The 17,142-nt window shown below is 36.4% G+C and overlaps 1 protein-coding gene across 1 annotated transcript in view; it reads left to right on the top strand.

The window, feature by feature from the left end:
• Positions 1 to 15,869: 15,869 nt before the first annotated feature.
• Positions 15,870 to 17,142, top strand: part of LOC131161991 (uncharacterized) — a 37,162-nt gene continuing 35,889 nt past the window's right edge. Inside the window, exon 1 of the mRNA XM_058118071.1 lies at positions 15,870 to 16,253. Coding sequence (XP_057974054.1) covers positions 16,046 to 16,253 — 208 coding nt within the window. The 5' untranslated portion in view covers positions 15,870 to 16,045. The remainder of the gene's footprint in view (positions 16,254 to 17,142) is intronic.

Below are 17,142 nucleotides of genomic sequence, written 5' to 3' on the forward strand. Positions count from 1 at the left end.
TGAAGATATGGCTTAATTGAAATGAGTTGCTTATACAAATCAAGATTCATTTCCTTATGCCTAGTAGTATAAGTCTCTTACAAACTATACTGAACATTGATTAAAACATTAAAAAAAAAAAAAACTAGTATAATTATCCCAACAAATCATACATGCACCAAAAAAATGATATTAAGGCATAACATGATGCTTATAAACTAAGAACAGTTCATATCAGATTATGAAGCTTTAAGTATTGGATATAATGTTCAAGGTTTTTCTGAAGAGCCTCAATATTTCAATTAACGATGGTGATGCATATAAAATCTTTAAACTCTTTCTCTAGGGATGGATCTTAACCTTTCTAAATATTTGATGATTATGTTAGGATGAAGTTTAATATATTCAAATGATTTTCACTCATCATTTCAAAAATATTTTAACATTAATTCTATCATAATCATCCATGTACAAGGTTTTGCTTGGGAAAATTCCTATCGAAATTTCGGTAGCATGCCATCTATAAATCAACCATTTTCCCATAAAACTTGTACTTGATAGGTTCAAATAAGTAATTTTTAATTTGGCTCAAGGCAAGTAAGAACCTGTAATCCAGTAATAGCATACAATTCACATTAACTGCATCCGCCATGCAAGAGGCATTCTAGACTATGCGTGCAATCAAATAGCTCAATCAATAATACATATAAAATATATACCATCCATTAAGATAACATAAACACTAAATGACAATGGTAGTTAGCCACAGTTCTGATCTCATAAGGCATATAGACACAAAATATAATTATGAGAGCATTTAATTTGTTATGTCCATGAAAGTGATATGCTCCCCCTGAGTTATGTGCTAATCCATTTTTTGCCTTTTCATTTTCTAATTGCTTAGCCAATTGTTTTAGATTTTTGGTGATTTAATCTTGGCTAAACATGTTTAGACTTAGAGGACCAAAAAATCACAATGAGTATTTCTTTGAGAGTTCTAAGCCTATATTTGCTTCTTTTTTCTTATGATTTACAATACGTAAGAAGCCTAATTTCAAATGGCTTGTCTTTCTTATCGTTCATGCATAGATTTCTCAGTTATTGCATTTTCATATATGTTGAAACCTATAGCAATCATATTAGCCATTTAACATAATTTACGAAGATGAAACTCTAAATTATTTGATTTAAAGTTTGAGAGCTTATGAATCGAATTAAAATAAATACTCTTAAAATTTTAATATCTATTATGTTTGGAAGAGTATTTTGGTAGTAGCAGGACATAATACAAGATAAGCATTTTAAAGGATATGTCATAACTTATTCTGGCAAAGAGCATTGTGGAGGATATGAATAACTAGTAATTGATGCTCTTTGGTGATTGGAATGTATCCTTTAGATGTGATCACAATTTTGGAGCAAGGGTACGAACCAATGAGAGGATGGATCTTTACCTGATGTGATCATGGTATGGTAAAGATTTCCCTAAAGCTCAATTCTATGCAATGGACAACAGTTGCTTAACTTAGGATATTTATCTTTAAGCATGAGTAAAGCATTTAAAATTATTTACTTGACAAAGATGCCATGTCCATTTTTGAAGTGGATTTTCATTCAAGTATGTCATAGCCAATGTTTTCATATTTTATCCAATCATTATGATATATATATATATATATATATATATATGTGTGTGTGTGTGTGTGTGTGTGTGTGTGTGTTAAGTTTAAATTGGATATTTTATTTGAGATTGCATAATGGCTAGATTTTCTAATGTTCTTAACATATAGTGAAAGTGTATAATGAATGCACATACTAAGATTTAACATTTTAAGCATAGACCACTTGGTAGGCCAATAGACATCATTCCCCCAAAACCTAGAACCTAAGAAAAGCATTTACGTAACTCCAATTGGAATTTATTCCTCCTTAAGTTCTAATGAGTTTCCTTTCTTTACAACCCATACCAATTTTCTATCTTTAAGTCTTGATGGGTTAGGACTAGGTGGTACTTTGACTCTCTAGAGCTGTTTGCATTTTACACCTTTCCTTTTAAACGGGCAATCAAATTTTATGTACCCCTTCTTTTTACACAATGCACAAAAGGTAGGGGCATAAGGGTTGGAAGAGGTACTAGCATAGTTGTAATGACCTGCTTAACTTCTACATAATAAATCACATATAATATAGTCAATCCGAACCCGTGGGTAACGGGGACACACCTGACATACACAGTGGAAACCTAAGCAGCAGTAAATAAATTACATTCACCAAACCATATAGTGTATAATACCAGAGTTAACTACAATCCACAATAGTACTATGCTTATATACAATTCCCAAAACATCCAAAAATATATATATCTAGGATCCCATGGCAAAAATCTTTTGATCCTGGTTCAAAACTTACCCTTCTAGTGGGGTAGCACAACTAACTCAACGGCGGCCATGATCTGCCGGTCTTTCTGGGTTTCTTAAAAATTATTTAAGTTGGGGGTGAAACACTTCTCGGTAATGGAAAATAAACTAAATACAGCTGTGTGATAATATGAATATTTAATGCTATAGTAGATATACAGTACATTTCACATACTAGAAAACATTAATCATAACATTGCTGAGTAAACATATAATTTCATAATTCTAGTAAATCATATTGTTCATGAATTGTCTGATATAATTAATAATACTGAAATTTACCCAGGATGTATAGCTAGCTAATGTAATGTATTACTCCCCATGACGGGTTGTGCAACCTGAAAGCGAGACTCGACAATGGTTGGCCGACCACTGCTGAGTCAAAAATGTCTGTAAGTACGATGGGCCCGCCACACCCTGGTCCGGACTGTCAGGTGGACATCTGTAACTCTACATTGAAAGCCACATCGACTATCCATCTCCCACCCCTTCTACTTGCAGGGGCGATTAGCACAAGTTTGAACTGCACTAATCTGATTTGTATAGCTACGGTACCGTGCTCCTAAAACTGAATTGAACTATCATCCGGGTTCTGATAACATATAATACATGATAATATACTATTTAACGTAAATAGACTGATAGCATTTTCTGTAATAACATAAATAAATGTGGCCTTGCGCCGATTACTTTCATATTTGTGGCCTTGCGCCGAAATCATACATAATACACGACCTTGCGCCGGCTATCAATCACGGCCTTACGCCGAACATTTCATACATATTAATCTGAATAAATATATTATTTATCATGTATTCTACAATCATAATGTACTGCATTATTCCACAATTTTTGAAAATCACTGAAATATACTTTATCTATAAAATTACCTTAACATGATACAATTTACGTAAAATAATATTCATGCCACACAATGCTGAATAAAACCATACATTCTACTCTGAAATCATATTATCTGGCATTTTATACTAAAAACATACATTTCAGTGTAATAGTAGTATTTTCCCAAATATGCATTTACTCAAAAATATTCAGATATATTACATGCTTTTTGAACATTAATATGCTAATAATTTAATAATAACTTTCATGAAAAATTATTGCTTTAGTTTATTCCCTTACCTGACAACTGAAAAGCCCCTATGAAATTTAGTCTTGCACCCGCAGGGTTCCCCGTTCAACACCCTGAAATCAACATTTTTCAAAAGAAAACTTCAGTATTTCTTCGTGTACAACATTTCCTATAGCTATGAAAAATCCAAATTCCGAATAAAAAGTCTTACCTTGAATTTGGGATGAACTCTAAGGTAGCCCCCCCGACAATCCACTCCAGTAGATTTGTAGAGAACTTTACCAGGAGTGTCGTGGTGGCTTCAGTTCGTTGAACCGGCAAGAATCCGGCCCGAAATCTTAGAGAGAAGAGAGGAGGGACGAATTGAGGAGGGAGAGAGTGATTTGCGCATGATTTTCGGCCAAAAAATGAGGTTTAGGCCTATTTATACACTGGCCTTCGTCGACGAGCCACGTCACTTCATCGACGAGCCACATCACTTCATCGATGAGGTCAAGAAGAGAATTCGTCGACGAGTTCTTACCTTCATGGACAAAATTTAGAACTGAGTTATACATCCTCTCGGTATCTTCTTGTTGATGAGACATGTCCCCATCGACGAGAGGCTCGTCGATGAATCCCCTGTGTTTGTCGAGGAGACCCTGTTTAATTTCCTTCTTTATTTCCTTTTCCCTCTCCTCCTTCTATTATTAAATTGCAATAATTGTTCGGGTCTCTACATTCTCCCCTCCTTATAAAATTTCGTCCTCAAAATTTACTATTTATGTGATTCATCATCCCTTAAAGGCAAAATAGTCTACTTGTTTTATTACTTATCCTCACTTATGGCAGAGGAATACCGTAGTTACATTTCAAGTTCTGGGAGATTACATAAAATAAAAATAAAATTTCCCCCAAAACTAAAATATTACTGACTAACTAAACTACTACATGTACCTGCAAAAGAAATATTGTATAATCACTTACACTTCCCTGGTTATGACTGAACTTCTAGGAACAATTGTTGGTATTTCTGCCTTATCTCTTCCTCGATCTCCCAAGAAGCCTCTTCTATTGCATGGTTTTTCCACAAAACTTTACTAGAGGAATCTTCTAATCAAGCAATTCCTGCTCCTTCCTATCCAGAATCTGTACTGGTATCTCCTCATAACCTAGTGAATCACTAAGTTCCAATTCACCATAACTGATTACATGAGAAGGATCTGAGACGTATTTCCTCAACATAGAAACATGAAATACGTCATGAATCCTGAACAATACAGGTGGTAAAGCTAACCTGTAGGTAACTGGCCCCACTTTCTTTAGAATCTCAAACGGGCCAATAAACCTAGGGCTAAGTTTACATTTCCTTCCAAATCTCATGACCCCTTTTAACGGAGCTATTTTCAAAAATACATGATCACCAATATCAAATTCCAATTTTTTGAGGTGATTATCAACATAACTCTTCTGTCGGCTCTGAGCTACATTGATTCTATCTCTAATAAGCTAAACTTTATCGTATGCTTGCTGCACTAGCTCTAGTCCCACAACTCGCCGCTCACCCATCTCGTCCTAATATAACGGAGAACGACATTTCCTAGAGTACAATGCCTCAAACGATGTCATACCAATGCTGTCCTGATAACTGTTATTATATGCAAACTCCACCAACGGCATGAACTGAGTCCAGCTACCCCCAAAATCCAGCACGCATGCTTGAAGCATATCTTCTAATATCTGAATCATCCTCTCAGTCTGCCCATCTAACTAAGGATGGAATGTCATGCTAAAAGATAACTGAGACCCTAGAGCCTCCTGCAAGCTCTTCTAAAAACGTGACGTGAAACGCGGGTCTCGATCTAACACTATAGACACTAGCACTCCATAAGAACGGACTATCTCCTGAATATAATTATCTGCCAGTTGGTTAAGGGAGTAGCTGATCTTAATAGGAAGGAAATGGGTAGTCTTAGTCAAATGATCAACAATCACCTAGATAGCATTCTAACCATGCAATGCTGACAGCAGTCCTAAAACAAAATCCATGGATACATGATCCCATTTCCACTATAGGACAAAAAGTGGGTACAACTAATCTGCCAGCCTCTGATGTTCAGCTTTTACTTGCTGGCACGTCAAACACTGTGCTATATATTCAGCGATCTCTTTCTTCTTCCCGCTCCACCAATAAAACTCTCGTAGATCCCTATACATTTTCGTACTGTCGGGATGAACTGTGTACAATGATCTGTGAGCCTCTTCTAGAATGGTATTCCTAATATCAGCATCAGCAAGAACACGCGGAACCATAGAGCTCCGCCATTTGTAATACAAAATTCCTCTTCCTGACCACTCTGTACTTGGAGCATTACCTCTGCTAATTCTAGATCATCTTTCTAATCAGTTTTAATCCTTTCCTACAGAGTAGACTGCACCACAAAAATGGAAATACTTACCTGAGGATCATTCTCGATCAACTCTATACCGAGTCTCTCCAAATCTATAATAATCGAATATTGAATCTTCATAGCTGCCAATGTTGTTCCCACAGACTTCCTGCTCAGTGCATCAGTTACCACATTTGCTTTTCCTGGGTGAAACTGATAAGACAACGAAATCTTTAATTAGCTCCAACCACCTTCTCTGTCTCATATTCAATTCATTTTGAGTGAAAAAGTACTTTAAACTCTTATGGTCGAAGAAAATTTCACATTGCTCGTCGTACAGATGATGCCTCCAAATCTTTGATGCATGTACCACTGCAGTCAATTCAAGATCATGGGTAGAGTAATTCTTTTCATATTCTTTCAACTACCTGGAAGCGTACGCTACCACTCTACCGTGTTGCATTAATACATAGCCAAGTCTCTTCAAGGATGCATCATTGTAGACAATATAACCCTCAGCTCCTGATGGGATAATCAACACTGGTGCCGTGACAAGCCTCTGCTTCAATTCCTAAATGCTCTGCTCACAGCTGTCATCCCATTCAAATATGATGTTCTTCCTAGTCAGTCGTGTCAAAGGCCCGGATAAAGCGGAGAATCCCAATCTTACTGGGATCCATAGAAATTCCATCCCCTGAGATAACATGCCCCAAAAACACAACCTTCTCAAGCCAAAATTCACATTTACTGAACTTAGCGTACAAATTCTTTTCCTCAAGTGTCTGTAAAATCTACCTCAAATGCATTTCATTCACCTCATAACTCCTTGAATAGACCAGTATATTATCAATAAAGACAACAACAAATTGGTCTAAATATTGGTGGAAGATCCTATTCATAAAATCCATAAATATTGCAGGAGCATTCGTCAGACCAAAAGGTATATAAGAAACTCATAATGCCCATACCTGGTCCTAAAGGCCATTTTCGATACATCTTCTGCCCTTACCTTCACTTGATGATAGCCTGATCTAAGGTCAATTTTAGAACACACCCGTGTACCCTAGAACTGGTCAAATAAATCATCTATACGGGGTAGAGGATACTTATTCTTGATTGTCACTTTATTAATTTCCCTATAATCTATACACATCCTCATGGACCTCTCTTTCCTCTTCACAAATAATACTGGAGCTCCCCACGGAGATACACTAGGTCATATAAAACCCTTATCAAGTAAATCCTGCAATTGATTTTTTAATTCTGCCAACTTTGTTAGCGCCATTCGGTAAGGTGCTTTAGAGATCGGCGCTGTACCTGGAAGCAGATCAACTGAAAAATCTACCTCACGATCAGGTAGCAAACCTAGTAATTCATTTGGAAACACATCTATAAATTCTTTTACTACTGGCGTACTAGCGAGCTTCAATTCATTCCCTGATCTTTCCTTCACAAAGGCCACAAATCCCTAATAACCATTCAGGAGCAGTCTCCTCGCTTGAACAACTGAAACCATCTGAGGTAGAGATTGCACTCGTGATCCTATAATTCTGGTCTTCTTGAGGGTTTGGATATCACTTCTCTCGAATGACAATCTATACTGGTAAAGATAGCTGTTAGCCAATCTATGCCGAATATGACATCAAACTCATACATGTCCAATACTATCAAATCAGCAGATAAAATTCTCCCTTGAATATCAACTGGACAGCCGCGGAGCACCCTACTACACTTCACTACTGACCCGGTCGGTTTAGTGTCTAATAACTGTGCTTCTGCCCCACATAATTTAATACACCCCAAGGACATAAACGAGTGTGTGACACCTGAATCAAATAATGCAATAACTTTAAACAAAAACATATTAACCATACCCGTCACCACATCACCGGCTGTCTTAGCATCACTCAGCATCAATGCAAAAATCCTGGCTGGAGCCATATTCCTCTGTTGGCCTCCACGTGGCACTTGATAGCCTCCCCGAGCAGGTCTAGGAGTGGGAGCAGCACCAATTTAAGCTTGACAGTCTCTCATCACATGCCCTAATTCCCCATATCGGTAGCAGATATCTCATCCAGCAAGACACTCATCCGGATGTCTCTTCCCATAAGTTGGGCAAGCCGGAAGTGGCTGAATTCCTTGAAAACCACGATTCCCTATCTCTAACCTCCGGTCTCTGTAGTAGCCACCTCTCTTCCACGAACCTTGACTGGACCCCTGCTGGGAACTAGATGGTGTGGATCTCTTCCTCTGTCTCTGCTCCTCAGCGTCCAACCACTCTCCAATTTCTGTCATAGTGGCCCTATCCTCCAACGCAGCAAAACCCTGTAACTTCAGTATTGACACTTACTTATATATTTCCCTCCTCAGACCTCTTTCAAACTGTCTTACCTTTTTCGCCTCATCTGGAATAATGTACGAGGCGAAGCGAGATATTCAATGAACCTCGCCGCGTACTGTTGCACCGTCTGCTGTCCCTACTTCAGATTCAGGAACTCCTCAATCTTAGCTTCCCTGAACGAGGCTGGAAAATACCTATCTAAGAATATCTCCTTGAATCGCTCATATGTCATCTCCATAGGTACTGTCCTCTACTGCTCTAGGAGTTTCACTGTCGTCCACCATCTCTCGGCCTCTCCAGTTAGTTTATATGTAGCAAACAACACCCTCTGCTCCTCAGTACACTGCAGTACTACAAATACTTTTTCGATCTCCTGCCCCTAGTTTTCAGTGACTACAAGGTCAGTTCCTCCTAGGAAATCCAGAGGATTCATCTTAATGAACTTCTCAATCGAGCTGCCATGGCCTGCAAATGAACCACCCAGCTCTCTAGAATGCCTGACAATTTTAGCCATGACTTGCTGTGCCACGCTGCGCAATATTACATCTGAATCACCACCCGTAGCGCCTAAGGGCATAGCTCCCTCGTTCCCACTAGCATGGGTGCTACTACCACCAGGGTCCATCCTGAAAAACAATAAACTTAACATAGAACCCTATCACCAACACATATCATCCAACTAGTATAATATATCCTTAACTAATTCATCACTCCTAATCTTAATTCAAAGTTCAATCCTGCAACCTAGATACCCAACCTGACAATAGTTTACCATGGCTTTCCTGAAATCGCCACCCTAGGAAAATCACACAAACCATCATGGAAGTCTTGCATCTAGACTACAAAACCAGACCTCAAATTCCCTTATCCTATACTCTGGTATTATTACTGCTGCTTTCTAGAGTTTACAAAACCTAACATCCTAGGCTTTAATACCAAACTGTAATGACCTACTTAACTTCTACACAATAAATCACATATAATATAGTCAACCCAAACCCGTGGGTAACAGGGACACACTTGACATACACAGCGGAAACCTAAGCAGCAATAAAATAAATTACATTCACCAAACCATATAGTGCATAATACCAGAGTTAACTACAATCCACAATGGTACTGTGCTTATATACAATTCCAAAAACATCCAAAAATATATATATCTAGGATCCCACGGCAAAAATCTTCTGATCCTAGTTCAAAACTTACCCTCCTAACGGGGTACAACTAATTCAAAGGCGGCTTCAATCCGTTGGTCTTTCTGAGTTTCCTAAAAATTATTTAAGTTGGGGGTGAGACACCTCTCAGTAAGGGAAAAAAAACTAAATACAGCTATATGGCAACATGAATATTTAATGCTATAGTAGATATATAGTACATTTCATACACTAGAAAACATTGATCATAACATCACTGAGTAAACATATAATTTCATAATTCTAGTAAATCATACTATTCATGAATTGTATGATATAATTAATAATACTGAAATTTACCCAGGATGTATAGCTAGCTGATGTCATGTATTACCCCCCATGACGGGTTGTGCAACCCGAAAGCGGGACCCGACAATGATTGGCCGACCACTGCCTGAGTCAAAAATGTCTGTAAGTACGATGGGCCCACCACACCCTGGTTTGGACTTCCAGGTAGTCATCTACAACTCTATACTAAAAGCCACATCAACTATCCATCTCTCACCCCATCTACTTGCAAGGGTGGTTAGCACAAGTCTAAACTAAAATAATCTGATCTGTATAACTACAGTACCGTGCTCCTAAAACTAAACTAAACTATCATTTGTGTTCTGATAACATATAATACATGATAATATACTGTTTAACGTAAATAGACTGATAGCATTTTCTGTAATAACATAAATAAATGCAGCCTTTCGCTGATTACTTTCATATCTGCGGCCTTGCGCCAAAATCATACATAATACACGGCCTTGCGCCGACTATTTATCACGGCCTTGCATTGAACATTTCATACATATTAATCTGAATAAATATATTATTTATCATGTATTCTACAATCATACTGCACTGCATTATTCCATAATTTATGAAAATCACTAAAATATATTTTATCTGTAAAATTACCTTAACATGATACAATTTACGTAAAATAATATTCATACCACACAATACTGAATAAAACCATACATTCTACTCTGAAATCATATTTTCTGGCATTTTATACTAAAAACATACATTTCAGTGTAACAGTAGCATTTTCCCAAATATGCATTTACTCAAAAATACTCAGATATATTACATGCTTTTTGAACATAAATCTGCTAATAATTTAATAATAATTTTCATGAAAAATTACTTCTTTAGTTTATTCCCTTACCTGACAACTGAAAAACCCCTATGAAATTTAGTCCTGCACTCGCAGGGTTCCCTGTTCAACACGCTGAAATCAACATTTTACAGAACAAAACTTCGGTATTTCTCCATGTACAACATTTTCCTATAACTATGAAAAGCCAAATTCTGAATAAAAAGCCTTACCTTGAGTTTGGGATGAATTCCAAGGTAACCCCACCGACGATCCACTCTAGCAAATTTGTAGAAAACTTTCCCAAGAATGTCATGGTGGCTTCAGATCGGCGAACCAGTGAGAATCTGGCCTGAAATCTTTAAGAAAAGGGAGGAGGGACAAACTAAGGTGAGAGAGAGTGATTTGCGCATGATTTTCGGCCAAAAAAATGAGATTTAGGCCTATTTATACACTGGCTTTCGTCGACGAGCAACGTCACTTCATCGACGAGGTCAAGAAGAGAATTCATCGACGAGTGCTTACCTTTATCAATGAAATTCAGAACTGAGTTATACATCCTCTCGGTATCTTCTCTTCGACGAGACACGTCCCCGTCGATGAGCCCCTTATGCACGCTCGTCGACGAATCCCCTGTGTTCATCGACGAGACCCTGTTTAATTTCCTTCTTTAATTTCTTTTCCCTCTCCTCCTCCTATTATTAAATTACAATAATTGTTCGGGTCTCTACAATAGTATTTTGATGCTTTAACAAAGTACCCCATGTATAAGTTCTTTCTTTTCTTATTTTCAATCCCATTAAAACCTATACCTTCTTTATCTAAGGTCATCTTTTGTGAACCGAATAGCTTGTCAAAGTTTTCTTTACCTCTAGTGAATGTATGGATGATCTTAGACTGATCTTCTATTTTATTTTCTAGATCTTGAATTTTTAAGTTCTCTAGACCTTTGCAAACATTATGAAATTTCATAAATTCTTTAGTCATATTGTTTGCTTTATTTTCAAGATCAAGGATATGAAGATCCTTTTCATTTTCAATTGTAAGTTGGGATCTTACGTCTTTAAGCTCTTTTTGTAGCATAGCATTCTTATTTTCCAAATTCATGTTTTTCAAATCCTTTTCTTTATTAACAAGAATTTGTGATTCAAGTTCTTTCAATGATGCATCGTTCTTTTTTTTCAAAACAGTATAGCATTTAAGAGCTTTAACAAGATACTTATGAGTTTTAATATATTCTAATTTGAGTTCCTCATAAATTGGCCTGCTTTCATGATCAGAACTATCACATGATTCAGAATTAGAAGCATCACAAGATTTATCACATGAATTATTGCATAAATCATTTAAAGAAGTAGAGGGAAAGGAATTTACCTCTTCATCAGTTAAAGCAATAAAGCATTGTTTTTCTCCTTCATGGCCTTTTGAGCTGGAGTCACATGGAGCTATAGATTTTTTATGCATAGATGCTCCATATCTCCTTTCAAGTTCCTCCCATATATTTTTTTAGCACTATGACATGCCATAACTTCACAAAGAATGTTAGAACCAAGGGCATGCACCAAAGTGCTCATGGCATCAAAATTTATTTGCACTAAATACATGTCATCATCATTCAACTCATTTTCTAATTTGGGAATGTCAATACAATCAATGATTTTCATAGGCCCAACGTTCCCACAAGCAATGACTTTCCAAAATTTCGAATTTAAAGCTTTAATAAAAATAGTCATCCTAAATTTCCATTCGGCGAAATTTTCACCGTGGAACACTAGAGGGTTCACAGATAACCTTCCCTCACAAGATGGGGATGCACCAAAATGAGCCATCATGATCTTTTTACAAAATAATGTTTAAGTCCAGTTAACTAGGCTCTGATACCAAATGTTAGTTTTGGTGCAATCCTAAGAGGGGGGGTGAATTGGAGATTTAAAAAATTTCCTCCTAGGTTAAACTAATCTAACAACAGTATAATGCAACATAGGAGCAGTCCAAGTATATATGAAATTGTAGATATGATATATTAAATAATTTTCAGTACATGCACCACAATTTCAGTATTTCTCAACCAGATACAATTTAGTGTCAATTAGAGATGCAGTATATTCAGTAGGGAAATTAAATCAAGCATAAAGCAGAATATAATGCAGGCAATGTAAAAGTGACACTGAATATGATATCGGAGTTCGGTCAATCCTGCCTACGTCCCTGCCTTGGCTCACCAGTACAAGGATTACACTATAAGCTCACTTAACGGGTGAAGCAACACCAAATACAACCAGGTCAATTAGCACAGGGCAGACCTTAACCTTTACAAACAATCCTTCCGGGTTGGATTACCGCCCTCTTAGGCCATGCCTGGAATACAATCAATGAATATGAAATTTTGCGTACAATTTTAAGCGCTTCTATACAAGCATATATGTACTACAATATTGTCAAGATAAATATGCACTCATAGATGATATGAATTTAATGCTCGGGTGGGATCCAATATGTAAACTCTCTAAGATGTGTGAGTGTATGTATATGTGAGAGTTCAACCTTTGATTTAAGATAAATTATTCAATGCATAAATAATCAGAGGAAGTTTAACACAATCCAAATCAAATATCTCAAGGATATTATAAATGTAAAGCACAATAGATACTTTGGATTGAAACTTGTAAAAACAATATCAAAGATTATATGCAAGCTTTCAAGTCTTGCAATTTGAATGTCAATACTAGCAAGTTAAAAAACAAAATCTTCCCAATCAAATATTTATATATGAGATATTATGGGAAAGATTAAACAAGCAAGAATTCTCAAAAATAGATTTTCAAGTATGAATATGTGAGAGTTTCTGCCAAGGAAATGATTTGAAGTGATGCACAATAACTTAATCAAATCTCCCTACACTTTGCAATTGATTTGCAAGTTAGGGGAACAATAAAGAAGAGCTCTCTTTGTTAAAAATGATTTTGCAAATAAGGTGTAAGAGAGTATGAACAATTTTTGCTTGAAAAATAGTGGAGTATGAGCAAATAGAAGTGTAAGAAATTGAGAGAATATTGTGCTAATCTATTGCTAATTAAGGCAAATAAGAAGGTATAAATTCTCCTAAAAAAGTAACCATTGAGACTCAGTAGGGAATATTAAAAATGTTTTAAACCAGTTTAACCCAAATAACCCCGTGTTACCGCAATTAAAATTATTTCAACCCGAGAGTTTCAGGTGCTTGACCCTTGGTTTGGTCGCTCGAATAGACACATGAAGAAAAGTATTTTTTAAACTTTCGGGTGCCTGAGAAAAGGGTCGGTTTGCTAAACCAAGGCTATATTCATTCTATCTGAGCTTCAGTCCCTACCCGGTCTCAAGTTCGATTTACCAAATTCATATATTTGGTCGTTCGAGGGTAAAATGAACTGTAGGTTCAAGCGCCCGGGGATGATGGAAAAGTACATAGTACTGGTTCAGTTGATTGAGGACGCTACGGTCCTTTTGAGTTCAGTCGCCCGAACCTAAGTAAGCATTTTGACTTGTCAGCAGTTCGGTCGCTTGAAGTGTTTTGAACACTATAGCTCGATCGCCTGAAGCGTCACTATTTTTACCCTTTAAATCCAGACTTAAGCCAATTAATTTCCCTGATGATACATGTAATATTAGGGACAAATTTATGTGTATATGTAAGAACCTAAGGTCTTTCTGAGGTCTTTAAGTTAGTCCCAAAAACCTGGCATCAGTTGACTGAGCCCTAAGGTCACTCTATGGTCTTGAGCATTTAGTCCTACCATGCATGTGATATAGTTTATTACAGATCATATTATATTACAAACCAATTTAAAATGAATGCAAATACAATAGAAAATAGGTCTTCATTCTTTTGATTCTTCAGACGCCATAAATAAAGCTTGTTCTTCATAATTTGTATGACTTGCTTGATTTCCTACCAACAGTGCATGCTTAGGCATACCTGTTCAAGAGACTCAGTGCATAGATGAGAAACATTGGTTTTGTCATAATTAAAACAAGATTAGACTCATAGAGTCAACACCCTCTCTTTCTTATTATCTACTATTTTTGATTTATTCCCTTCGACCTCCTTATTCCCTATTTTAATCAAAGTCTGTTCACCTGGCTCCTTTCTCCATCTTTCAACGATATCTATGACTCTTACTACATATTCCATAAGATGCTCTTATGTAATAAGGAACTTTCCTACACTTCTAAGATGACTGGAATAACAAGTTCATTACTATACATTTCCATAACCTATCACTCCACAAAATCTGTTTGACAACCATATCTATAAAACACTAGTAATCAAATGGATGTAGAAGAGTCATGAGTCATGAATAATTGAAGATCAAGGTAATTATTGACTAATTAGGTATTGTTCATTGAAATGTAATGGGGACATTGATATCTTTCTTTCATATAATTGTATTCTTGAATGTTATCTTGATTACATAGACCAATATTGCAATTTCTTATACCTACGTTAGCCTAGAGAGTAAGAAGTATGTAGTAATTAGGCGATCTATATATAACTATGACAAAAAATATCAATGACAACTTCGTCGAAAACTAATAAACATATAATCTTATTACATGGTTTTCTTTGTTGCAGTTTGAGTCAAGATAATGAGGTCAATCCATTGTTGAGAAGCTATCTATAATAGCAACATGCATAACAACTTAAAATTATAAAACATTTAAGTTACGTTTGGTTTGTGGAATTTATATTCTCAGGAAAAGATTAATTTTAGTAGGTTAGTTATAATTAGTTATTTAAAAAATTATGTTTTTATTATAAAACAAATAACAATGTGGAACATTTTATGAGTCCATAATAAAGAATGAAGGAGGAATAACTATTACAAATTTCATCATGGGGATATTTACTCATTTCTTAGTACATGTTAAATGAAATAATTAAGAATATATAAAAATAAACTATTCTCTTAATTCTTAAAATTTAAAATATATTTCATTTTTTTTTTGTTATATAGGAACCCTAGTCATCAATGAGCCTTTTGGACCCTTTGGTGAAACACTAAACCTACAGATCAGCGTCTTTCGCCCCCAGGTCTCGCTGATCAGGGCAAAATCCGAAATGCGGATACGACTTCTGTGCATCAGTTGGATGTTCGGCCAACTCGACTCCCGGGACACATATCTATTATTCTAATGTGTATGGTTGTTCATCGAACCAAATAATCATTTACTTTTTAATTTTCACAAAAAATAATAAATAAATAAATAAATAAATAAAACTAAAATAAACAAATGCATTGCGGTCACAAATTTCTTTGCTTTATGAAAAAAGTAAAAGTCAAAAATACCAAGGAGTCTTTTATCCGTCCCATTTTGAGATATACTTTTGCAGTTGAAATTATTTAAATTTATTAACGAGAAAACACTCCAGTGTGTTGGGGTTTGGGTTTTGGGTTTAGCACTTTCTCCTCGCTTGCTTAGGTTGTAGTTGTGCCCTGCTCACAGCACTTCTCCAGCGCTGAACCGTAGCAGCTTCGGCATCAGCAGGAGAACAAACAGAAAAACAGGGAGGATAAGAAAATGTGGTATCTGTGCGTGTTCTATCATAGGTTGCTGGATTACAGGAGACCCGAAGTGGAATCTCTGGCAGAGCTCTTCGGTGCTTTCGGAGACTCGGCCGAGCAGAAGTCCTTGGAATGGAAGCTTCCACAACATCACCACCCGGACTCTCCTTTCCACTTCGTCAATCTTCCTTCTGAGGATGTTGCTCGAAGAATCGCCAATCGAAGTGAGTATTTCTGCAAATTATACTTCCAACCTTTCTTCATCTTTGTTTATTTGAAAGAAGGGGAAGTACGTCTGATATATCTTGTACTTCCCCATGGTTTTGGCTAATGAGTGAAGAGAAAACTTCCTTTAATTTTTTCTTGGAGCTAATTTTATTTTCCTTAGTAGTCTCGGCATGCACATGGAGAAACCTTGTTGAAAACTTATGCTGAACAGTTTTTTGTGATGACAAATTGCTTACATTTCCTGCATTCTGATGGTTTGGAGCAAATTGTGGATATTCTTGTCAATTAGGCTCACAAGTAACGATATTTACTATTGCTAAGCAACAAAGAGGCAAAATTACTTTAATCCGTGTGACAATACTACATAAAATGGAAATAGGCGTGATTTTAAACGGGAGCAAAAGAGAAGTGGATTGAGACGAAACTGTTTGCTGCTGAATCTTTAGTTAACGTGTCTATACATTCTAATAGTTTTAGCATGGGGCAGTTTGGTAAGTTAGAGAATGGGGCGAACTGATTTTGAAGCTGGTTGAAATTAATAGGCTGATGTGCAATATGTTCGGGAGATTACATGAAGGTTATCCATGTTCAGATTCCAAAATGGGTCCGTGAAAATTCTTGCATTTTTTCATTTAAAATTTAGCAGAATTGTTAGCCTCATAAGGAATTGAATGGAAAACAATGATCAAATTTTCTTCTATTAAGTTTCTTTTAAAATTTTTGTGCAGCTGACCTCAACTAGGCAGGGGGGAAGGCATAGTTGTTAACTTTACGTTGTGATTTATAATTGACAAAATTTTAGCTGTAGTCAACTGACATTAGAGAGACGTGGTTCTTATATGCTTGCCTTGCTGCTTAGTTGCTGTTGTGATGATAAATCTATCA

The sequence above is a fragment of the Malania oleifera genome, chromosome 8 (assembly GCF_029873635.1).
Source record: "Malania oleifera isolate guangnan ecotype guangnan chromosome 8, ASM2987363v1, whole genome shotgun sequence".
NCBI classification, from domain to species: domain Eukaryota; kingdom Viridiplantae; phylum Streptophyta; class Magnoliopsida; order Santalales; family Ximeniaceae; genus Malania; species Malania oleifera.